Consider the following 26,684-nt stretch of genomic DNA (forward strand, 5'->3'; position numbering starts at 1 on the left):
TGCAAGCTGCTGAAAATAGAAGGAAAAAAATTACCCATAAAGAATGGCTTTTGACAAATGGTACACAGAAAGAGGGAGCAAGTACTTCAGTTTTCTGAAGAAAAATCATTTCAAGCACACACAGTTCCTAGGCTTTGCAAACTACCCATCGAATGTGGTGATTGTGAACAGATGACTGTCACCTCTCTGCACCTCAGTTTACTTACTCATCGGTTCAATGGATTTGATGATGACAATATGCACTTCTCAGGGTTGTACAGATTAAATGAGTTAGTATCTATACACTTAGAAAACTAGCAGACATGAGGTACACATTCAATAAATGTCCACTACCATCTTATTATTAGCAGTACCATTACTACCACTACCACTACCAACATTTCTCAGGAATAAGTTCTAATATAAACTTAATGAGCAAACTGAGTTTCTAGGTAAAGTCCAGTAGCCTGCACCTGAAAAACCTGACCTCGTAGACATGGACACTGACAGGTGGTGTCCACAATACCAAAGCTGAGAACTATCCTTTAAAATACAAGATAACAAAATGTAGCAACGGAAGCCACCAAGTTGCAGATCAAGCTAAAGATTTAAACAATTTCTGGTGAGGAGTGCAGCACGAGTCCTGAAATCCCACTCTGCTCTATCATGCTTCTTAACAAAACTGTACTACTGAAATGACAAGACAAGGGGTGGGAAGACAGAGTCAGAGGGCAGAGAAGGAGGACTAGAGCCCAGCACTCTCCAGCCAGCAGGGCGGCACCACGCGCAGCTCAGTGTCTTGCCCCGGATGCCTCAACTCTCAAAATGAAGGCGCTTGCCCTCTATCCACATCTATGCTATGATGGTAAAGAAAGGAGTCGATATGAAAGCATCACCAGAGAAACTCACCTCCTTCTGGCTATTCACCTCACCTTCCCTCTCCCTGATCTGTCTATGACTCAGGAGCCCCCATCTTCCCTCACATTTGGGCTCTGGCTGTGCACTACAGTCTCAGGGGGACAAGCTGGAAGGCAGGGTGATGTGATGGGAAGGACAGGCAGGCTTGAGATCCAGAGACCGGAATCCGCATCCAGGATGACCTCCTCCTGCCCCACAAGCCGTGTGGCCCGTAGATGAGAATGCTGATGAGTAGGCAAGCTTGAGTAGTGAGTTAATGTCCAGAAACATCAGCACGCGAGCACCACTCAAAGACAACTACTATGACTAATGTCAAGAACGCTTGACATACAAGTATTAATGTGCATGAGGGTAAGTAGGAGGCATCACTGTGTACCAGTTCATAATAAACCAGTGAAGTAAAAACTAAAATTAGGAATTTGTTAGGAACAACAAAAATTCTGAAAATTAGCAATATATTAGCATACATTAAGAAATGCACAAACATGGGTTAGTTGTAGTCACACTGGTATCCCAACTTCTCAGGGGCCAATTTTTCTCAGGAGAGAGTAAAACAAAGGGAGGGAGGGGGGCTCACATAGTAAAAAGGCTCAGAAGTAGACACCTGTTTGATTTTCAGTGTTACCAGACTGTTAACATTTCATACATAAATAAACGAGCACCTTGTTAAGTTAGTTAGGAGTATACTCACTAAAACCAAATAATAAACAAATGCACAGAAATAAAGATTTGGAAATTATTATTAACAGTACATAGCACGTAGTAGCAAGTCAGTGAATGTCTAAGAAACTAAACCAGAAATACACCTAATAATATACAAATGCTGTTCTGAAAGTGTTCAAATTGGACAAAGACACACAGTCATGGGAAATAACTGAAATACTTCCTTTCAAACTGAGAAAGCCCCCCAATGTGAAAAATGACAAAAAATTTCTTGTATGAACACAGGAAAGTCCCCTTTTTCTGGCAAGGGGAGGAAAAAAGGTGTGAGCAGCACTGGCATGAAAACAGGCCATAGAAGCTCCAGTTCAAAAGGGGGAGAGAACAGAGACAAATCAAGTACAATTCAGAAAACCAGCTATTCCACCCTGGCTGCCATATTGGGGTCTAATCTGTACGAAAACAGCAAAACTTTTAATAAGATATTTATGATATGCTGTCAGAGTAACAGTGATTTGTGCATATAGCTTACCATGTGGACACAGAATATCTTCATTAAAATTTAACTCCTCCTCTTCTTCTTTTCTTTCTTCCTTTGATTCATCTAGTCAGAAGAAATAGATTAACAACTGCTCTAGCTATTTGTATCTGAAATTCGAAGTGGCACAAATACTACTCTGCACAATTTTGAACAAAGAAAAATTATTTAAAACATTCTAAAAATTAGACCCAGTTCTACTAAGTTCTGCTAAGAAGTGTTATATTCCTTTCCCTTAAAAGGAAAGAAAAATATCTGAATGGCAGTTCTACTTTTGAAAGACTTAGATTACATAAGAAAATATTCCTTTTTTTCAAATTGAAAAATAATTTACATATCCTTTCATTAATTCTAGTCAAGATATTCAGAATACTGTCATTAACTTAGTTGATTCATCTACATGTCATGTCATTTTCACCTACCTATTCTTTCACAGGTTGAACAGGAAGCTTTAGAGGCTAATGAAATAAGAACTTTACCTTTAATATCAAATACATATAGTAAGAATTTTACATTTCCTGTTAGTATTTCTGTTCCAATATCTGCTTTTCTTACTTGTCAACACTATGTCACCATCAATTTGTAGTTGTGTATACCAGGAACATGATCAAATGAAAGAATTTTTAAGTATCAGGAGATTAGAATAAGGTACCCATGGGTTAGGTAAATGACATTTTTAATACACTTGAAATATATAAACAATATTTACTAATCCTAAAAAGGACCAAGTAAAGAAATGGGCAAAGGATAGAGAGGACCAGATAACTGTCACATACACACACACAAAATTAACTTCTCAAACATATGAGGATTGTCAATCTCAATAATTTTCAAAGATGTAGTATTGACACTAAGCCATATCTAACACCAGACTAATAAAAATTTATGTGACTGATGTACTCTATGTTGACAAGAGTATGGAGAAACAAGCCCTCAATATACTTTCTGAAGTAAATTAACCTTATTTGTCAATACATGGCAACTAAAAATGGGTGTAACTGTCTGACCAAGCAATATCTAGAATTTACTTTCCAGGAATAATCTGAAAGTATATAAAGATGTATATATATATATGGATGCCCACTGGATCTGCTTACATGTTTTAACTGTAAAAATTGAAATAGAAAAATTGAAATCAGTTAAATATATCCACAAATGAAATTCAGTCACTAAATAAAAAGAACTGCATATTTTGACAGAGGAAGATGCACACTTGTGCCTGTATGAATAACTTTATAAAAAACCACTATTTACAGTGATTGTATCTGGTGGAAGGGCTTTCAGATTTTGTTACTTCTCAACTGCTTTAAGCTTTGAAGGAAGGGGAAGAAATAAAGTATATTACTCTGAGAGTAACATGAGAGAATATTCTTAAGCTAGGCCAACATAAAGGCATCCAACTTTACTTAAAATGAAGGGTCACAGATAGATAAAGAGGCTTAAAATAGCACCAAATAAATACTTAGCACACTGGGTCACACACCATGTCTCACAAATAGTATGGTTTTTGAATGACAGGACAATAAAATTGAAGCTAAGGTTATGTTCATGAATTACACAGCTCAACAGAGTATTTTAACCAAAAGGAAAAAAACTCTTCAAATTTGAAAATGTTAAAAATCACAGCTTAAAACTAATAGAGGCTTGGCTGTTTTTATTTTCTCAAAAAGTGAGATAGTGATATGGGAAGTCCCACACCAAATTAAATTATATAAAATACTTGAATTCAGAAAACAAAGAATATTCCGGTAAAAAGGTCAAGAATATTAAAATGATAAAAAATAAACATCTAGGTATGTAAATATGACTATCTGGACATAAGAAAATTAAGTGAAAACAACTGCTTATGAATCATTAATGTACCTCTGGATAAACTGATCAAACCATAAGCTTCCATTTTAAATTTATAAATAGTTTTAATGGCTTAATGTCCCTTGATTAGTGGTTGACTTACATTCACATAATTTTCTCTGAAGGAATAGTTTCAGAAAACTCAGAAGAATTTATAAGCAAAAAGCTATTCAAAAGCTGCCTTCTCTCCTGGATGAAAAACACGGAAGTATGAGCTCATTTACTTGATGAAGGCAGTGTGTTAAGTGTGGCAGATAATCTATAACCAATCTATAACTCGGCTTACAATATACTATGCAATTTGTGGCAGATTTACCGGTCTTAAAATTTTCAGTCAGTAGCAGAATTTAAAGTTAATTTCACATGATCAACTATCAAGACCCCGAGTCCAAAGCATGCCAGGTTCTAAGTAATTCCTCAGGTGAGTTGCTGCGTTTCAACAGCTTAAAAATATTTTATTTGTTTGAGAGTGTTAGGTTTAATATAAATTGTCTTTGAAATTACACGGGTGGGATTTTTGTGGTGTAATTCACAGCCATGTACATACAGGGCTCACACGATACCTTTATTCAAGGTGCTGCCATTCATTTTTCCATTGCTTTGGTCTGCATCACCGTCCTGCTCATCTAACTGTTCAAGAGCAAGCTGGCGCCAACTGCGCAAGGAGGATTTTCCCACCCAGAATCCGTCACTGCTGTGAACAAGAGAATGTGTACAGGGCACAACTAAAATGAATTACAAACATTCAAAATCAGCTGTCATGCACAAGGTGTCTTTTTTAACCCACTTCCTCAGTTTGGTCATTTTTACTCCTCGCTGTTGAACTGCCGGTGTCAATACTGTTTCCTCCTAAACCTTATCCTGCTTCCCCCAACCTTCAATTACATTCATGCCCTCACCCCAATCAACTGGTCTCACTTTAACTTGACTGCTCCACATTAAGTATGTACAGCTGTCCCTTTAAGTACCCATACAGGCACTTGCCTATGTACATCCCTGTCTACACATACACATTTAGGGGACTTCGTAGGCTGTGGGGAATGACCAAAGGTAGTAAACTAGATTAACCTTTGTTTGAGAAATACACAACTTAAGTTTAACCGAGATACAGTAAATGCCGTTTGATTTTACTGGTTCCTGAGCCCAAAGGTACTATATAAGGAGTGGGGCTGGATGTGGGTGTTTGTGACAAGGATGCTCCACTGGGTACCATTTGTTAACACACTTATTTCAGCCTCTTGGGTTAACACCCAAGCCTGCCAGGATGATTTCTCAACGTAAGATTTCTCTAATTCCACGCCAGGAACAGGCTAATACTCCGTCTTGGTTTTGTCAGGCCTCAGATCCACATCTCTGCTTCTACCTTTCTAATGAATGGAATACAGTCACAAAGGCTGTGTGGGCTCAGCTTTCTCTAACTTCGCTAGGGTGGCGATCTGCAAAATTTAATCTGGCTCTGCCACCCACTTCATCACCCCTTCTGAGAGGCCTAATTCCCCATTATCTATATGTAAGCCATATGGTTATTACCTCTTACAAAGTTTTTAGTTTACCGTAAGCAATATACACTGTGTAACATACCCCTTTACTGTTGCTTTCAGCAGATTATTAACAGTTTTATAATCTTCATTTAGTTGGTTCTTCAGACGTAATACACGACAACGTTCTACTACACATTCCTTACACAGGGCTTTCACTAGAGGCAAGAGAGAACGAAAAGAAATAAGAGTTCACTCACACATAGATTTCCTGTAGGAAAATGCTGTCAGCATTTCACAAAACACAGAGGAATTCTAAACCAGAGTCACAAATTTTGACGACATAGCGTATTGGAATATATCCTAAATTATTTAGGTGATAGATTTCAAAATAGCAATATTGTTATCTGCATGAAGAACAATGAGAGGTGAAATGTTATAATATGGTAAAACTATCTATACTGTAAAGTACAATGCTTTATAAGATCTAGGCGCAAATTTGTAAGACCGTAATCAAACAAAGCTCTAAAGGTGGAGTAGTTAACATATCTAACAACTATAAATGTAATGTTAAATGTCTGTTAGCTTTGTGTAGGTATTGAATATTGGAATACTTCAAAGCACAGAATGCTAAAGAAAAATAAAGGGCTTGATTAAAAACACAGTTCTAGAACTCGTGCAAAATGTGATTCTTTTAAAGATCTTCTCATTGAATAGCTTACTGATTATCAATCAAAAATTTAGAAAACAAAACTCCAAAGTCTTTATCATTTAGTCAAATGCCAGTTTTTATGCAGTTAAGTTGCACAATCAGAAAATAGCATTTAATTTCAGGAGAAGATGGGGTTAGTCATGCAATTTTGTTCATTAAGCTCACCTATAGACTGGAGAGCTCCTGTGTTGCCAGTTGCTCATTAAAAAGAAAAATATTTTGAGGAGAAGCAACCAGACCTAAAAAAACTATGGATACTATGTGGTTGTATATAGCCATATATTCATGGTAGAATCAAGCAACTATCATTCATAAGCTAAATAATTAACAATCTAAAGATCTCATGCTGTTAAAAGTTGCCATAGCAGGGAGGCCCAAGACTTGCAATCAACTAGACCAAGGTTCAAGTATCAAGAGTAATGTGTGAAGTAACAAAATACCATCAGCTGGTTTTCTCAAAAGTGTCATTTCTGTCTGCTTGGGCAGTGGGGGCGGGCGGACAACAAAACTCAATGAGCAGCATCGGTTTCTTGTCTACATTATGAATACACCATGCATAAAGCGGCTTAATTTCTACTTTTTTTAGAAAATCCTTTTTGTAAAGTGTAAGGAACACTTGGTCCAGCACAGTTTGGGTCAAATGACCGTAAAAAGCCATGATGAGGACTTAATGATTGTTCTTTTTTAAGCAGAGAAGACATCTCAAATTACCAGTTAGTCTTGGTCCTCCTCCATATCTACTATAGAAAATGTCAGCTGCATACTCAGATATCCTCTTCATAATTGGTATCTTATCAGGATGAAGCTTGTCATGGGAACACAGGCAAGCGTGATTATCGATAGGCTTGGTGGGTGTTGATTCATCCAACCACTTCTGCAGCCACTCAAGAGAGACAAATTCATAGGGCTCTGAGGAAGAAAGCATGGGAAACAGCCTATGTATTTTTACAGCTTTTTGACTATGTGATACATTCATTTTCATCAAAAGACAATGCAAACTCTGAAGTTAGCAGAATCAGAAGAATCATTGTTCAGGGAAGATGCCTGATGAGTATGACACAAAGCTCCATTTAACTACCCCTCTTCTGAGTTCAAGCAGCTATGCACAATAGGGATGAGTCTGTACGGTGCCCTATGAGATCGGCTGGTATTATTAACCACATTCTACAAAAGAGGCATCCACAGAGAGAAGTGTCTTGCTTGACAGCACAGCAGAGCTTCGATCAGGACACCCAGGACTGGGGTCTACAAGCCACGCTCCACACTGGCTTGCAAATCACACGTCAGCCCCCGTGTTTATTTCATAAATGACTTTCATAAATACTTTTTATCGATAGTGATATACATCTGGAAATTAAAATAAGAAGCCTGAGTTCAAAGTTAGAAAGTAACCTCATCAGCTACAACCACACTTTCATAAGCCCATTTCAACCACTGAACTTTTTTCTTCATCCAAGATGATACTGATGTTGACTAAAAGGTATTTGATTTCCCCACCCAAATCCTTATCATGACCTATTTGCTACATTATTATGTATTTCAAGCAAGTAAGCCATTTTAAACAAAATCCAGTATGAGTACACTAGAATTCAATTATAAATTTTGAAGCTGCAAAAATTAAGACAAAACCAAACACCTCAAAATGAGTTTTGATTTGGAAAAACACAGTCCCAGAGTTCCCTAAAAGCCAAAATTAAAGATAAAGGGGCCAGCTTTGATTACTTACAAAGATTTCCAGTGAGTCCCAGCATAAAACATAGAAGAAAACATATAGAGGTTGAATTTATATATTTATATTTATGTTCTACTTCTGATGAGACCTGAGGGATAGATAATTCAACTCAAGCCCATTTTGACCAGGTTTATACTTCCCTAAGAATTACAAGTCTAGAAAACTAACTACCATTTTGAGTTCAGTGTAAAACATTTCAGTTTTTACAAAACAAAATTCAGAATCGTTAGACCCCTTATTTGTGCTAAAACTGTACAACGTCAACTGAGAGCCTTGTGACTGGTCAGCTCTAATGCTGCTGCAGAGAAGAGCTCACACCTGCAAGTTGAGGCCAGGTCTAATCCAAGTTCTGCCACCAAGAAACTGAGTTTGAGCAAGTCACTTAAACTCTCTATGCTTCAGGTCTTTTATTTGTAAAATGAAGGTAATAATACCTGCCTTCTACCTACCTCACAGGGACGTTGTTGAATGTAAAAGATAAGATATGTGAAGCATTTTGAGCTTTTTGGAAGAAAAGAGATATAGAAAAGTTAATTATACATTCGCACAATATATAAAAGAGGAGACCTCAAGATTCAGTATAGGTAACACTGTGACATTTTATAATATATAATATATAATATGTTTCATTACATTCAAAATATCTTCCAATTTTATCTGCCATTTATCAAGTGTAATCTGCCAGGGACAGAGTACACTGGGTATCTTAAGGATGCAGAGATAAATGGTCTCTACCCAAAAAAGCAAAATGTAAGCCTTAGCGTATTTAATCTTTTCCCAAATACAGTCACACAGATGAAAATTTTTAATAATCTGAAGGCTATCAAAGGAAGGAAAACAGGATTGTGATACACAGAGCAAGATTCAAGAATCATTCACCAGGTGTTCTCATTTCCCTGCACCTGGGGAGGGGTGAAGTGAGGACAATACCTGATGCTAACTGAAAGGGTAAGCCCTCAGAATTCTGACTCTTACAAGGACAGAAACCTAGGACAGCTACAAGGGCACGAAGCACTCCTTGCCAAGGGCTATCTGCTGGAATTCAAAGCCCAGGGCAACTCTACCCGGGACCCAAATACAATGATATGGCTCAAAGGCAGTCAGTTGAAGACATTTTCCAATCCCTTACCAGAGTCCTAGAGAAAACTTCTAAGTGAAGTTTGCTGTTTCGATTTTGAGTAGTTAAATATGAATTCAATATAAAATAGGAAGATTACAAAAATCATGGGTGATTTTATAGTGAGAAAGGAAGGAAGAGAGCAGGGACTGGGCCTGTATTTCTGGTGTAATACAATCCTTATGAACTCAGCCAGTTTCCCAGATGTAGGGTGCCCGTTTCAGTGTGCTGGAGCACATGCAGGGAAGGGGGACCATGGGAACATGGTCTTTCCTTCCATTTCTATCCCTATCATGTTAAAGCAATCTCTGTCAAAAGCTTCCCTGAGAATCAGGGTCTAGTACAGGTCTCCAGAATTAAGGCAGATTCTGCTTGCAACAAGTCTTTATAATACAGATACTTGTGTACTAGACAGAGACTCCTGGCAGATTCTCAAAGATGTTCTGCATTATTTGTGATTCAGTAAACTACCTAAGCAACACCTTCCAAAGGCATGGTTAATGAACTACTAAACATGAATGAGCACTCTCATTATTGAGTTGGAGGTAACAAACTGTATACGTCAGCATCCAACAAACTGGGAAAGCAAGTGTTAAAAGAGTTACCAAAGGGCAATGCAATGTTGGTTCAAGTTACTTAGAATTTCTCTTAAACGCCTGGTTTTGAACGGGAAATTTTCTTTTGGGAAGTTATGGAGTCTAAAAAACTTGTGGCATCAAAACTATTTGAAACACTTTACCCAGAGATACTTCAAGATTACTCATAGATAATCTGTGTCGATTTAAATAAATAGGGCTAAGAGGGTTTGTTTGTGTTCTCAATGAGGCTTATATTTTAGCGTAAGTGACTCTTCTTTAACATTCTTAAAGGTAAGATTTAGAAAATGCATATAACAAAAGACCTGGATTGGCAGCACAAAACCATGGTCATTGGCTTTGGGCTTTTATAACATTTTAGGACAATATGGACTTTCCAGTATGTAAGTTTGCTACAAATGGAAACCACAGAGCTCATATAAAGTCGGTAGAAGTACTGGTAACAGAGACAAACTCTAAGAGCATAAACACAGGTTCTTGCGGACTGAATGAAAACAGCCACGAGAAGAACAAGTATGTGCTGACACATAACATCTTTGGACCATGCCATTTTAAAGAGTGTTTCGAAACAGCATTTTTTACTTCAGATCCAGTAAGTCTCTTTTTCTTGTCCAGTGAACAGAGGGAACTGTAAATCAGTTCAAAAAAATAGATTTCTAGGTTCCATTTTCTTTGAATAATTTAGAAATTTGGATCATGTTCATTCCAAATCATTTCCAGTGAAATTAAGGTCTCTCTAGTTACTAGGATAACCCCAACCCTTGAGACAGAGTAAGAGTAACAGGTTACATAAAAAGGTCAGAATCAAATAAGATGTAGTTTAAGAGCTATTCTTATAGATTCGGCAATTTATGTTCATCTTTTGTTTAAAGTTACACCAGTAACATAAAATTAAGATATCAAAAAGACAAAACCACAAGTACAATTATGCTTGAGTATTTATTTTCTAAAGTTAAGATTAAATTCCTTCTTTAAGCAGGAACTGAGTATTGGCAATTCATGTCTATGAAATGACAAAGACAACATATCATTACAAATGGCATGCCAGCCTTAAAAAGTTGAGGTTTCCTTTTTGAGGAACTAGGTAAACTTGAACAAACATAAACAGTAAAGGGATGAGCTGGATCATGTGGGATAATTCTTAAGAAATTAGGGGTCAGCAGAAAGCTTTCCTATTCTTAGCATAATATCTGATATTAGATACCAAATTAATCTTTTGTATCATAAAAAACAGTACTCATGAAAGAGGCCTGTTGATACTATTAGGGCACAAAGTATGCAAGGAATTTATAGCCAAGTTGCTTCATAGTAAGCCAGTAAGATTTTTCTTTAAGAATAAATTAATCTCTCACAAAAAGAAGTACCTTACAAAGAGTCATATATGCAGAGTGCTGACCTAAACCTAATAATTAAGAGCTTCCCATTTTTTAAAAATACATGATAACGCAAATTATATGGAACACTATACATCAAATTATTACTGATTTACATAGTAATTTTATAGTGTATAAGCTGGCATTACTGAGTTATAAGAAAGGGTAGAGAGTATTAAACGTCTCTAAGAGTACATTCTGTATATTTTACCACAATAACAAAATAGGTTGCATTAAAATAGTGTTTATCATGTTGAAAAAAAAAAAGGGTAGAGGAAAGTGTGTTCATTTACATTCGTGAACATAAAAGAAACAAGGGACTTAATGGCAACAGTGCTGTCCCAGAATATCTTACAGACCAGCTCCAGCAGGTAACCTTTGGTACAGCTCCTTAACCTCTTCGTGCTTTGCTTTTCCTTTATCCACACTTTGCTTTCGCATCTCAGCCATTTCAATACACCACTCCTCAAACTTGGAATTATCCCGATCTACCAGCTCTTGAAGAAAAGCTATTCAAAACAGAAAGAAATAAACAACTTTCTTCTGTTTTCAAAGACACAGGAACACGCTGATCTCTAAATTACATCAAATACTGACTAAGGTTTTGGTGACAACTTCCTAGTGTGGTCTCTGTTCTGCTGAACCACCCCCAAGCCTGAGAGCAGAAGTTAAACTGAAGCCATCCACTGAAAATCTAGGTGATTCCTCCACCTGGTTCTCCATGACACTATCAGCCAGCTGTAACCATCAAATGGCTCAGAAACACCACTTCAAAACAGATGGTGCCACGAAGCACAGCAGTGTTATGTAAAGCAACAACTGAAGACTGCCTTCAGACAAGGAGCAACTATTCTCTATTTATATACATAATTTATAAAATTTATAAATAAAAGCAACCTGTTCCTTTCATTAACCTTTAAGCATGGTATTAATCTAAAATACTTGCCTTGCACAATCCTGGAAAATTGCTTACCTGGTACCTGAACAGTTGTGCTGGGTTTTTCTTGAGTCTGTAGTCTATAAACCAACATGTAAGCATTTCGAGAACAGTGCGTTCCTTTGCCACACTTGGGTTTCCGTGTCTGGGACTTAGAAGGTTCTGCTGAGGTAGAGAAATCAAAAGACAACAAAATTAGAATGCCTATAGTATGTTCATTCTGTTGCAATGGAGGGGAAGAAAGAGGGGGCCCACAGAAAACAACTATAATACACACTCAAATTACTTTAACATGGATATAAAACATTAAAAGGAAACACATATTCAGCAGCCTTGTTAGATGTTGGAATATTTAAACAGGTTTACTACCCTCCCCCCCTTGCCTGCCATATTCAATACTTTAAAGATGGTTAAGTACTGTTTTTCACGAGACAAACCTGGAACAAAAAGTACAACTACTATGTGTTTATTTTAATATTGGTCTCAAATTATAGAAATAAATCCAGACTTAACTGCCCAAGCAAGTAAAATGTCACATTCATAAAAATGAAATGACATGCTAATGAGCAGGAAAAGTAGCCTCTAATCTCCATGCATTCAGTAGCAAGTAAAAACATTTAAGTGTTCTACGTGTTAGTGATCGTCAAATTGGGGTAGAGTGCTCTAGGGTCATCTTCCAACAGGTATGGGGTCATGAGTGGTTCTGAGGAAATTAATTACCAAGATGTTCACTTCACTATGTGCATTTCTGAAACTGATCTGCCTCAAAGATGATGTTCCACTGATGGCTTCCACCTTTCTTTTCTCAGTCATCTATCTCCCAGTTTACCAAACAAAGATATAACCTATCATCCCATGGCAAAAAAATCTCATTCATGTCATTAAAAGATGTATTTACAGTAAACTTTGACTTTGTTTCAAAATTTATAACATACTTATATTGGTTTGATCAGTTAGGTAGTGATGTTTGTACTAATATAAAAAAAAAAACCCAGATCAATCCAGAACTTTTTAACTATTTATTTAGAACTTTACATTTATAAAAACTTAGTAAATTCCATTAGAACATTCTGTAGGGTTAATGTAATAAAAATACTAGTTCAGGAAAAAAGGAAAGTATTAAAAATGCCCTGCTATAAAAAAGCCCAGGTACATGTATATCTTTGAAAAGGACGATGTGGTTACCCTGCGTTACTGAATTCCATTTGGATGCTCTTTAAGAGTGATGTTGTACTTTGTCTCACTGAATATTACTGTCAGAAATTATATTATTTGGAGCTACTTAAATATGATGAAAAATGGCTGATTTCAAAATCTGCAAAGGAATACAAAGTCATTCAATATTTCTACAGAGAACACAGGAGCAAGAAAAGTTTGAAGATCACTGTCCCAAGGAATTAACAATCTCAGGTGCATATACAGCAAAGAGGTTGGTCATTTCTAATGGAAAAGTATAAAAATTTAAGATATTCATTACTCTCTAAAGATGGAACATAAAATGATTCCTAAGTTCAAGATAGAATACAGTAACAAATGACTCATGGAATTTAATGAGCAAGTATTTTCTGTTTTTAATCAAAAGAAAACAACAGGTTTTCTTTTGCAAAGTAAGTGGCATGAGAGGGATTAAAGACGAGAGGTATTAAAACATGCGGATGGGTTCCTGATAAGTGTGGCATCTCTTTCTCCTGAATTCTTTTAAAATGTAGAACTCCCTGTATATAAAAAGTAGACAAGACAGTCTTAATAAAGCTTTTAATCCTACAGTGCCCTAAGAAAAATCAAATAAACTTCAGTAAAGAACAGCCAAATAAAATCCAGACATAATTATTCACAATTTAAAGTCATATCTCAATTTTGTTGCTACTAAGACTCTCACATATGAAAAAATAAAAGTGTTAGGAACTTGCCTATTACTTAGGTAGAGTGGGGGCAAGATTAATGAGTATCTATAAATACCTAAATGTGATTTAAAAATAGAAAATACTTCTCTAAATTACAAGAATATAGCCACCACATGAGTATCTGCAGCAAGATTACCCATACGTCTTGAAAACCAAACCCAACTGCAGGCTCCCTGTATGACACCTCGGAAAGGTGGTTCTGATCCATTAAGAAAGAACAGTGGCAGGAGACACACACCTATTTCCATTCCTTTTCTCTTATTTGGAATCCATAGTCCAAGTCTCACTCAAACGTGGTGGGGAAGTGATGAAAAGCTTGGCTTACTGGAAGAACTGTTCACTCCTTTAGGGACTGAATGGGTCTTTCGGCCCTACTGTGAGAGCTGCCTGGTTGGGCACTCTTTCAAGAAGCACTTTATGGCAGCCCTCATTGCTACAAACACCCAGCGGCTTCCTCCCCACAGAGCAGCGCTCCATACTCCAGGGATGGGTAAGATACTTAATGCACAGTATGGATTAAGGGATGCACAGACACCATTCTCAGAGCAAAGTTCCCCTGCTATAGTTATTACCCCAAAATAAATTTCCTGATCCAGAGAAAAGGACTACAAATCTACTATACTAATCTACTATGCATAATTTTAAGTTTAATATCACCATCCTCTCTCCCCAATTCCCCTCCACTCACAATTAAAACTGGTTATTGAAAATTGAGTATTTGCCTTCCAATTGTACAGAAAACATGACATAGAAACCATCTCTGGAGCAAAATCATGTTTTAAAAATTTGAGATGTTGCTAATAAAAGATGTTCAGAGATTTTACGTGTGCTTAAGAAATGCAAATATCTCTGATAATCCATAACAACCTTGGACTATAATAATTATAAGTATTTCCGGTAAAAAAAAAAAAATTTATATTTTAAAAGGGCACTCACAACTTAAAGGTTTTACCTAGATCTTCCTCAATCCCTAGTTGTAATTTCTTCCCCTCCATCTTTTCTATGTCTTCGTCATTAAACTTATACCATTCACCGGACTGTGGATCTTTCACATGGGCAATGTAGTGGCCAGAATAAGCACTCACTCCTCTGTGTATGAGGACTGCACTGAGTTCATACACATAGGACCCACCTAGAGGGGGAGAAAGGGAGAAAGGGAGATAAGTTTTGGATAACAACATTTCTTCTTATATCCTGAGCCTGAATTATAATGATTATAATTTTTTATGCACCTGTCAGAATTCAAAGCATGTCACTTAAGATAAAAATTCAGTTTTACAGAATAATGTAGTAGACACTGTTTTAGGCAGCTCACGGTATTAACTCCCCACTACCTCTGCCAAATATACAGATGGAAAGTTATGTCATTCTGGGCATTCGGGGTGATGAAACTTTGTCCTATTCTTTGCCCTTCTGCATTAACTGGCTGACCCATATGCTTAGCAAAAATTAGCTGTTATATTCTCCAACTTGTTAGAAAAATTAATTACCAAACAAATGAGATGAGTACATAATCAAAAAGCTATTGTTTTTAGAAAAAGAAAATTTTTAGGAAAAAATCAGAGTTAAGTCACTATGAATAATTACTTTTAAAATAGGTGTAGGCACAGAGAAGACAAGTAGTGATTTTACAGCATCTTACTATGCAGACGGACAGTGACTGTGAAGGGATATGTGGGGGGAACTTGGTGAAGGGGGGAGCCTAGTAAACATAATGTTCTTCATGTAATTGTAGATTAATGATACCAAAAAAAATCAAAAACAAAACAACAACAACAAAATAGACACTCCAAATAAATAAATAAATAAATAAAATGAAATAAAATAGGTGTAGGCAAGACAACTGGAAATGACAGGGGAGAAAACAGTAAAATCCTAAAATAATTCTGCACTCATATTTCTTAAGTATTTTAAATTCCTATTCCATTTTAAACAAAACCTACAAGTCATAGTCTATTTTATGCATGCAGTTTATATGAGAAGGCTAATTTAGTTATACATCTTTACCAGCAAATGAACATTTATATTTTCAGATAAAATATTTTAAGTTTTTAAAAGTATCTTTTAAACATTCTAAACTTAATCATGGGGGTTTATATGTATGCTGGAAAAGATCACTTCTACTATGTTTTATTATTAAAAATTAGAAAACAAAACCAACATAGCCACTATTACTTAAGCTGCAGTTTTTTTCTAACAAATTTATCACTAACATCTTTCTATACCATTAAACTTTCTTCTGAACCACACTCACACTGTTAGACATTTAAACTGGCATCATTTTAGGGCCATTAACGTAAACAATAATATCTTCGTAGTACAAATCTTTGCACATATCTTTGACTATTTCATCATAATTTCCTGAAAACTACAAAGAATGAATCACATTTAACAAATCATTCAACACTCATTCAACAAATAAACATTCTGGACACAGTTTTAGGCACAAAGGATAGAGCAGGTAACTGAAAACAAAGCCACAGCTTTCTTGTAGCTCAGAGGAGGACACAGTAATGCAATTAATACCTGCACCAAAATCCATCTAACCCACCCCAGCTGGAAATAATTTAAAACACTGGGTAAGATAAAAATATTTTAAAATCTTTTAAAATACTTTGATTTCCGCTGGCAGGAAATAAGAATTCTCAGAAGCCAATTCCTATGTGAAGACAGTGAAGGCAGGAAGCTAGGGAGGTAAGGACAATGAGAACAACTTCCTCCCGAGAGCACTAGGTGAAACGATGAGCCTGAACTTTGTTTTTTTCACATCTAAGAGATTGTGGGACCAGAGACAAAAGCTAGGGCCCACGAAAGGAGTCTAGCAGGGGACTCCCATCATGAAATTAAGATTTCTTCAGTTTAGAAATATGCAGAAATGAACCTGCTCTGCACAGCAAGTAGGAAAGAAGTAACTGCTTTATACTTATTTTGACATTTGTGGGTGAGAAAAACCCCAATCTCTGTTCCAAGCCCTCAAGAGGCTAGCCTTCATGAGTATTTCTACCAACAATTCACACTACCTTGAAGTCAGAAAAACCTCAAACCAAGAGTTTAGTTAGAGGTGGTCCTGGGATGAGTGACAGTTCCAAGGAACATGAATTCAGTCAAACATACACATGCAAGTATCACAAAACACAAAAACACACAAGTCACTGTAACAGAGGCAGCAAACACAACTGAAAGCAAAACAAAACCCATGAAGATGTCCTCAGTTACTGGCGAGAGCCAAATTACATAAACACAGTTAAGTATATATATCTAAAGAAATAAATGGTGGAATTAAAATTAAACTAAGGAATATGAAATTATAAGAAATGAACATCAGATACTATAAAGAATTGTGATCAACTGAGAGCCAAGGCTCTACAGGAAGGTTTAGCAGCAGACTAGGTTCACCCGGATAAAATATCAGTAAAGTAAGACGTAGAGGTGAAAATTACACAGAATGCAGGGCAAAGCAACAGTTAGAAGACATGTAGTATACAGAGAGTCTTACACACATCTCATGGAATTACAGACGGAGAAGAATGAATGGAGAAGAAAAAAAATTTCAAGAGATAACAATTGAGAAATTTTTTAATTCCCTGGGTAGAGAGGATAAATGCCATTAAAAATCCAACCCAAACAGGTCATAGTGGCAATGTAAAACACAACCACCAAAGATCTTAAAAATCAGACAAAATAAAACAGGCGACCGGTAAAGCAACAAGAGTTAGACTGCTAGACTGCAAGCAACTTCTCAACAGAAGCTCTAAGACAACAGAATCTCTAATACTTTGTAAATATAACTGTCCATCCTTAGAGAAAATAAATTTCACAACAAAATACACTTTCAGAAAATATGTGAACATAATGTCACCAATAGACTTATATAAAAGTAATTTTCTAAGCTCTAATTCAATATAAAAAAAGTGATTCCAGATGGAATGTCTAGAATGTGAAAAAGAATGGCAGACAACAGAGACTGGCAAACTATATACCAGTAGTCCTACACATACGGCATTCTGAGTCTTTTTTTTTTTTTGAAAAAAAGAACTAAAATACATATGAAAATAAACAATTTAGAAGAACAGTTTCCTAAACAAGGGTTTAAGGCCATTGTACTCTTTTTAGAAGGTAAAGACATTAACTCTAAAGTATCCATGTTAACAATTTCCAGGTTAATCACTAAATGAACAAAATAGTAACATCAGACAGCACAGGCTGTACCCACCAGGGGGGCATTTCCACACTCTACATTTCAGGCTTACCTGGACTCCCCCACCCACTGTTCTTTCTACTACACTGCACTCTCCCAATTATTTCATGGTAAAGATGAACCAGAAACAGCCTCTCCATCTCCCCAACCTCAGGAAACCATAAAGGAAACTCCTTAGCCCCGAGCAGAGCAACAGAAAGAAAATGGGGAAGAAAATGTCATGGTGTTAGACTAGTCTTCATACCAGGTTCTCATGGCTTGGGTGAGCAAGGGGATCTCAAGCACTAAACTCGGCAGAAATAAAACTAAGGTCTCTCAGGAGGAGATGGTATCATCCCAGCCCTAAGGGAATTCCCACAAATTATTTTCCATGTGCAATAACCAACATGCAGCAGAAATAACCAGGTACAGAAGAATATGGCAAAATTAGAAAAGCCAGCTCAGACAGTAGAAATAAACCTGCACAATATTTCAACAATGTCAGTCATGGATTATACAACGAGATTTTCTACATTTGGTGAAATGAGAAGCTTGAAAATACATGCAAGTAACATGCAACTATAAAAAGTCGTGTATTATTACACTGAGTGTAAAGGACTAGCTGGTCCAGTTAAAAGTTCAAGATTGGATTGGTTTTATGTAAATTTGAAATTCTTCAAAACAAAAAGTTTGAGAGGTAGAGACACATCACCTATGATGGTATTTTTCCCAGGTACCTTCAACAGCCAGAAGGAGCCAAGGAAGCAGGGAGTAAGACCTTGTCGTGGGTTTTCACCTGGCAGTAATATCCCGAAAAGAAAAAGGCAAACTAAACGATAATGTTTAAGGATGCGAACAAATAGTGAAACATTAAAGGGAGAAAAAGAAAAGGAAGCGACTGCCATAAAAATCAGATTAGTGACTATACTTGGGAGGAATGAGGAAGCTGTTACTAGGCGGGGCACAAGGTCAGCTTCAGCAGAACTGAAAACATTTTCTGTCTTGACCTGGGTGGTACTCATGCAAATGCCCATCTCATGACAATTCTCTGAGCCATACAGTTTTGTACTTTGAAGTTTATGGATGTGTTGTACTGTGTAATAAAAAAGGAGAAAAAAAATAAGACAAAGCGAGATGTATGAAATTTCAACAATGGAAGGGTGGCAAAACTGGACAGCTACAAGCAAGAGAATGAAACTGGATCATTGTCTAACCCCATACACAAAAGTAAACTCAAAATGGATCAAAGCCCTGAATGTAAATCATGAAACCATAAACTCTTAGAAGAAAACATAGGCAAAAATTTCTTGAATATAAACATGAGCAGCTTTTTCCTGAATGCATCTTCTCAGGCAAGGGAAACAAAAGCAAAAATGAACACATGGACTATATTAAGCTAAAAAGCTTCTGTACAGTAAAGGACACCATCAGTAGAACAAAAAGGTACCCTACAGTATGGGAGAATATATCTGTAAATGACATACCCGACAAGGGGTTAACATCCAAAATATATAAAGAGCTTACACACCTCAACACCCACAAGGCAATATAACCCTATTAAAAAATGGGTGGAGGATATGAACAGACTCTTCTCCAAAGAAGAAATTCATATGGCAACAGCACATGAAAAGATGCTCCACAACGCTAATTATCAGGGAAATGTTAAATTAAAACCAGTGAGATATCACCTCACACCAGATAGGATGGCCAACATCCCAAAGACTAGGAACAACAAATGCTGACGAGGATGTGGAGAAAGGGGAACCCTCCTACACTGCTGGTGGGAATGTAAATTAGTTCAGCCATTGTGGAAAGCAGTATGGAGGTTCCTCAAAAAACTCAAAATAGTAATACCATTTGACCTGGGAATTCCAGTCCTAGGAATTTACCCAAAGAAAACAAGTTCTCAGATTCAAAAAGACACATGCACCCCTATGTTTATCACAGCACTATTTCCAATAGCCAAGATATGGAAGCAACCTAAGTGTCCATCAGTAGATGAATGGATAAAGAAGAGGTGGTACATATACACAATGGAATACTATTCAGCCATGAGAAGAAAACAAATCCTACCATTTGCAACAACATGGATGGAGCTAGAGGGTATTATATGCAGTAAAATAAGCCAGGCAGAGAAAGACAAGTACCAAATGATTTTCCTCATTTGTGAGTATAACAAAGCAAAACTGAAGGAACAAAACAGCAGCAGACTCACAGACTCCAAGAAGGAACTAGTGGTTACCAAAGGGGTAGGGTTGGGGAGGGAGAAGGGGATTGAGGGGTATTATGATTGGCACAGGTGGTGTGGGGGAGATCACAGGGACGAGAGTGTAGCACAGAGAAGACAAGTAGTGACTCTGTGGCATCTTAATACACTGACGGACAGTGACTTCAATGGGGTATGGGGGGCACTTGATATGAGTAAATGTAGTAACCACAATGTTTTTCATGTGAAACCTTCATAAGAGTGTATGTAAATGATACCCTAATAAAAAAAATAATGCAAATAAACAATGGAAGGGCAAGGTCAGGTATGACCCTCAGATGGGATGAGGGAGGGTGGAAGACAAGATCACTGGAGAGACTTGTTATGAGGTTAGTTGGAACAGCTGTCTACAACAGTTTTCAATAGTATTTCCTAAATTATTGATGAACACAATAAACCACAGAAGTAATAGCAATAACTATGGCTTTATCATTAATGGACAACACAAAAATGTTTATATCACATTACCGCCGTTAACCCAAATTTATACTCATCAGTTCATTATATTCATCTATTTTAGAATTGTGGTGGTTTTGATCAGCCACTGGAACCTATTCTTTAATGAGCACCGATATTACTGTATCAGCAATTTGTCTTGGTATTTTGATAATTGTATTTAAACATAATTGGTCTCTCTATAACATCTTACTATGCTGAAAGACAATGACTGCAATAGAAGGGGTGTGGACTTGATAATAACGGTGAATGTTGAAACCAGTGTTGTTTATGTGAAACCATCACAAGATTGTATGTTAGTCACCAGACTCTCAAAGCAGTCTACAGGGATATTAAAATCCCCAAGAAACACAGCAAGAGGTGAGTTAGACAGTCAAGTGATAACGTGTTCAAGGACTGAGGATCTCTTGTCTCTAGATCTCTCTATATCTGCAAGTTCACTATTTAAAGAAACAAGTGAATTCTCCTTTTAAAAACAGATAGCCTTTTAGATTTTCTCAACCTTGTATGGCTATGTGTGTGCAGACACGTATGAATAAGAACATAGGAAAATATAAATGCCGTTTACTTGGGTGACAGAATTACAGGTGGCTTTTATTTCTCTTCTTTATGCCTTCTTCATGCAAATTATATAGAATGAACCAAACCCTGTGTAATTACAACAAAATCAATTTGTTTTCACTATTCTGCCTATGTAAGGTCCATTTGTAGAACAAACATTACACTAGCTTGTGGAAGAAATGGGCCTGTAACTATAAACTACTGGATTAATCTTGCCAGTCCTTGTTAACAATTCTAGTAAGATGACAACTTTTATTTCTCTACCTAAAAATTAAGAGTTTACTACATTTAGTAAACCCAACACACTAACATTACAGCACTCCTACAGGTTTTTTTTTAACCTATCAACTCTAGTGGATAAATGCCTTGCTTTCTGTACAGTACAAATTGGACAAATATATAATTTAGTAACAATAATCAGAAGAACTATACAAAATCATAGAGTGGAGTCAAGGAAGGTGCTAATTTTACATCTCCTAAGTGTCTGGACACTGAGAAACCACTAAGCTATCAAACTTCTCAAATTTCTAACAATTACCAGAACAAAGGAGGCAGGAAGCAAATTACTATACGGAGTGAGCCACAGCTAAGTATATTCATTCAGCCAATGTAACAGTGGCAAAGTCTCTAGCAGTTTCCTTCCTCCATGAAGTACCAGCTTTAAGCCACAGTACTGGCACGGCATCACCCATTTTCATTTTAAAGCTTAAACATTTAACACATCACCCCCAACCTTCCCAGTCATTTCTTTACAAGGTTTTGTTTCATGGCTTCCTTTTATTTTAAGCTGCCTCAAGAACATTTTAATGGAAAGAAACAGAGTTTATATAAAAACTTCCAAAAATAGATCAGTCTCAAAAGGGCAGAAAGTTGGTTTTCTCTAACAGAAATCACCCCATTTTGGAAGATGAATACTACCAAAAAAGAAAAGTCATAAATTACTTCTTGTTGAAACTGTGTCACAGCATTCTAGAGCTTATCACTGGACACAGAAATGAAGAATTATACTATAAATATTGGAATTATGCCACCTAATGTTGATAAAATGTTAAAGAAAAAAATGTGAATGGAGGCACCTTGGAGAGACTTACGAGGAATGAGATATGCTACTGAGACCAGGGTATCAGGTATGGGTTCAGAACAGTAAAATATCTTTTTCACTTTTTATTCTTTTGTACCCTTAATTATGTAGCTATTGATGAACCATCCAATCTTTGTTACGTACTTACAGAAAACAAGCAACACCTTGGCTCACCTAAAAAGCCTTTGTTCCCAGAGATTAGCAAATAAAATCTAGTAATAAACTGCTCTTCTGTATTCATCATAGCAGATCACGATTACACTCTCTGAACATTACAATTATCACTGCTCAGTAAAAAAAAAAATTACCTTTATGTTCCACATAAGGCTCCATATCCAAAATTTCTGAGAAGCCAATGTAGGTATTCAGCTTTTTCTTATGTCCAGTTTGCCTAACCAAGAGGAAAGCTAATTATATTTACAATAATCATAAAACAATGTATAAGCTCTATCAGCTATTTTAATAAACTCAATAGAAGCTGGGTAGATTTCATTTAGCAAATCTTGTTCAAAAACCTGTAGGATTAGAAGTAAACATAATACTACCTTATAATTTGGCAAAAAAAAAAATCATCAATAGGTTAAAAAGGTATGAATTTAAAATACTGATTCCAAATGTAATACTCATTTCCAGAAGTTCTAATTTAATCACAAATGAAAGCCACAGTGTTCCTGCTTTACAGAAGAACTGCACACATATAAACGTTGCCTGGTTTTAATTACAAAATGAAAGATATATTCCCACAGTGGGTGAAGGGACTGTAACAAGCAGAAAATCTACTTTAGTTCTTATACAATAATACAGAACATAATAGTTCAGTTCATACCCACATGTTTATTTTCCTTTGCGGTTTTTGATAACTTCTTAGAATAAAAATAAGGATTCCCTACTTTCTAGTTCTCACTTACATATGGCTGATTTAAGAATTTTATGATAAAATCATGAATTATTTGGCATTTCAAAATGACAGGCTCCACTTTTTTCCTTCCCAATTCCGGAGTTACAAATTGTAAGCAATTGCATTAACTATGGGAAAATCTGCACACATTAGCCCCCAATAAGCAACAAACACTACTATGTGTACAGTTTACCTGTCAAAGACAAAACGCATTAGCTGCAAGTTCAGAGTGCAAGGCAGACTCAGGAGTCGGATCTTCCTTGTTGCATTCTGTTTGCTTTGACAGTTTTCACAGAAATATCGATTGTCTCCTTCTAATTTTTCTTCCTGATTAGGTAAAAAATTATTAAGTCCAAGAGTTTTTTTAAAAGTGATCAAATCTCTGATGTAAAGTGTAAGTTCATTTTAATTACTAGCTGCCATTCAAACTGTTTAAAATCAAGCTACTATAAATAATGAAGGACACATAAGATAAAAGGCACTACGCAGCAGTGCTGTTGCTGATTTGTAAAGAATGATTTAAATCTGACATGCCTCCTTCCAAAATGTACCATTTTTAAAATGCTTGTTTTAGGTCCTTTGTCCTAAAAATTCCACTTCTGTGAATCCTAAGGAAGTAGGTTTTTAGAAAAAATTATCATTCGTATTTTGATGCAGCAAAATTAATTTAAAACCAGTGAAAATGTGTGGGAACTACATATGAGCACTGGAGTATTAAAATGTATATATTTTTACACACACATGGTTGAAATTATTAAACCACATTCATAGTACAAAGCTAAAAGAGGAACACGGGAAAACTCAATGGTATAGCTAATGGTGATTTCTTTTAAGTTTTTTCCTTTATGTTTTTATAGTAATTTTTTGATACAGATTACTATAAGGAACACAATACTGGTGCCATTTTATTCATTTGGCACAGGATACCACACTCGCCTGTTTCCCTCTGAACTCACAGGCCAGTCCCCCTCCTCAGCATTCCTATCTCCTTGTTCTCTTCAGGTCTGAATGCCCCAGGGCTGTCTTTAATCCTTCCCTCTCTCACTCCCTTGGTGATTTGATCCAGCTCCTACTTCCCCCCTCTCGGATGAACCACACCTCTCAAATATAACATGCCCCAATGCAAACTCCCAATGTCTCCAAATCTACTCTCCCCACAATCCTCAGCTCAGTTAGGGCAACTCCACTCTTCCAGCTACTCAGGCCACAGAACCTTGAGAATCCTGATTCCTTTCTTCCTCTCCATACCCAGTATGCAAATTGGGTCAGCCCTCCTATAAAATTATATCTAAAATCCAAACACTCCTTGTCACCACCCTGGCTAACCCTTGGTCTAAGCCACCCTCAACTCCTCTCTGTCCTCACCCCACCTACAGCCTAGCCAAGATAGCACCCAGAGTTCCCTTAAAACAGATTACATCGCTTCTGTGCTTACAACCCTCCAGTGTCATCTCTTCTCTGAGCGGAAGTCAAACTTCTGACAAAAGTCTACCTGGCCCTATCTGACATGGTCCTTAGTTACCTCTACTAGAGACTTCATCTTTCTCCCCTTCCTTACTCACTTCAGCCACACCGATCTCCTTGATGTTCTTCAAACTACCACACACACTCTCTTCTCATGCTCTGCACTCTTACTTCATCTGCCTAGAATACTCTTTCCCTATTTTATTGCAAGTCTGACTCCTTCACCTTCAATCATTTTATTTCTAATTGCAACCAACCTCAACCTCATCCAATCCATTCTCCATCCCCCTTCCCTTGCTTTAATTTTCTCCATAGTATCTATTATAGTTGACACACTATATATTTTACTCATATTTAATGTCCCTCCCTGGTCCCCACACCATTACACTACAAGCTCCTCAAAGTCAAATTTTTGTTTGTTTCGCTTACTGTGGTTATCCCCAGCAGCTAAGAGTGCCTGAACACACTATGCACTCAACAAATATTTAGCTAAATGAATTCAATAATGAGTACTTCAAGCACACTAATGACTGTGCTAAAGGAGTAGGAAAAGTACAAAATATTTTAAGAAAGGAAACTATAAAATAAGCTCATCTATTATGCTATGTGTCTGTTCCTACTTGATAACAAAGGTTTCCTCTTAGCAGTTTTTCCAGTTAGAACAAAAGGGAACCACACTTCCACATCTTTACATAAATCTAGATACAAAGTAGAAATATGAAGTGGAGGGGGTTAAAGAATGAGCATATTCATGTAAAACAACAGTTGCATTTAACACATTCTAGTTCTCATTAAATGAAAAGGCAAATTAACCTGGGAACAAAATGTAGATTTCCTTAAATATTCTACTACCCCCTATCACAAATTTTCAAACATGCATAACTTTACATGTAAAATAACCTGAAACAGCCAAAAGTTATTTTAAGACGGAGCCTGCTTCAATACCTTAAAAATTTTTAAGTTCCTTCTAGATCATTACATAAACTGAGACACTTCTTATGTAAAAAAGACGAAGTAATGAAATTTATCCATTAAATTGAAAAACCATTCAGAATAGCATTTAACTGTTCATAAGCAGAAACAACATATACATCAAAATTTAAATACCTTCAAAAATTCTGAGATACAATCTGTTAATTGTTTGTGGCCTTGGATATTTAACTCCAGTTCATAAAACTTTGATAAAAGCTTAGACTCTCTGCCACACTGATTGCAACTATAATAAAACAGAATGATAAAATTAAGATCAGAGGAGGAAAAGCAATTATGTTCTACTGTAGTACATCCTAGAAATATGGTAAGCAGCATTTAATACCTTAGTTCTCCTTCACAGAAATTACTACACTATGTGTATTAGAAAGATTAAGTAAAAGCAGAAAGTGATTGGTGAGGCCATGATTAAGCAAAATATCAAGAGGTATATTACATTTAGTATTCTAGCCAGCTCCAATCTTAACTCTTTCAGCTCACACCATAGCTATTAAATAAATGGCAAGCGCTCAACCAGACACAGCTCCCAACACCTGGCTGGGTTCAACTGCAATTATCAAGTCAGTTGTTTACATGTTCCCATGGAAATGTATTACTATAAATATTTCAGGTCCCATGATAAAACCCACTAAAGCTATTAATTTGGAACTGAACTGAAAATCAGATAACATATGAACAACTGTCTCAGAATAAAATGTACCACGAAGAAGCTGAAGCACACTTACACAGTTACGTAAGCATATTCCCCACAGAACTGCTGTTGGACAATGTTCCGCACATCTGGATTCTTTTGTTTAGACAGAGTATCTTCCAAAAGAGACATAAAGAGCTTTGAAAATTCTTGGGCATCCTACAAGTTTGGATTAATAAAAAAAAAAAAAAATTCATATCTTGCTTTTCAATTTCTAAAACAAACAGTTTTAAGTTAAACATTCCAGGAACTATCTGTACTTTGAACTTAGCATTTTCGAACAAGAACTAGAGTTATGTTGAATC

At 36.4% G+C, this 26,684-nt stretch overlaps 1 protein-coding gene across 9 annotated transcripts in view; it reads right to left on the reverse strand.

Moving 5' to 3' along the window:
* Positions 1-26,684, reverse strand: part of USP48 (ubiquitin specific peptidase 48) — a 99,222-nt gene that overhangs the window by 33,564 nt on the left and 38,974 nt on the right. For 3 of the 9 annotated variants that reach the window (XR_005030673.2, XM_036914569.2, XM_036914565.2), the window contains exons 5-15: positions 26,414-26,538; positions 25,806-25,914; positions 23,428-23,561; positions 22,645-22,727; positions 14,748-14,927; positions 11,928-12,056; positions 11,314-11,463; positions 6,848-7,045; positions 5,528-5,642; positions 4,510-4,640; positions 2,090-2,161 (exon numbers count right to left, since the gene is read on the reverse strand). Coding sequence is in view for 8 of the 9 variants with exons in the window: in XM_036914569.2 (XP_036770464.2) it covers positions 2,090-2,161; positions 4,510-4,640; positions 5,528-5,642; positions 6,848-7,045; positions 11,314-11,463; positions 11,928-12,056; positions 14,748-14,927; positions 22,645-22,727; positions 23,428-23,561; positions 25,806-25,914; positions 26,414-26,538 (1,426 nt within the window). In the remaining variant the exon portion in view is untranslated. The remainder of the gene's footprint in view (positions 1-2,089; positions 2,162-4,509; positions 4,641-5,527; positions 5,643-6,847; positions 7,046-11,313; positions 11,464-11,927; positions 12,057-14,747; positions 14,928-22,644; positions 22,728-23,427; positions 23,562-25,805; positions 25,915-26,413; positions 26,539-26,684) is intronic. The other 6 variants (XM_057499830.1, XM_036914568.2, XM_057499829.1 and 3 more) reach the window with 4 other exon arrangements.

The sequence above is a fragment of the Manis pentadactyla genome, chromosome 4, assembly GCF_030020395.1.
Source record: "Manis pentadactyla isolate mManPen7 chromosome 4, mManPen7.hap1, whole genome shotgun sequence".
Lineage (NCBI taxonomy): Eukaryota > Metazoa > Chordata > Mammalia > Pholidota > Manidae > Manis > Manis pentadactyla.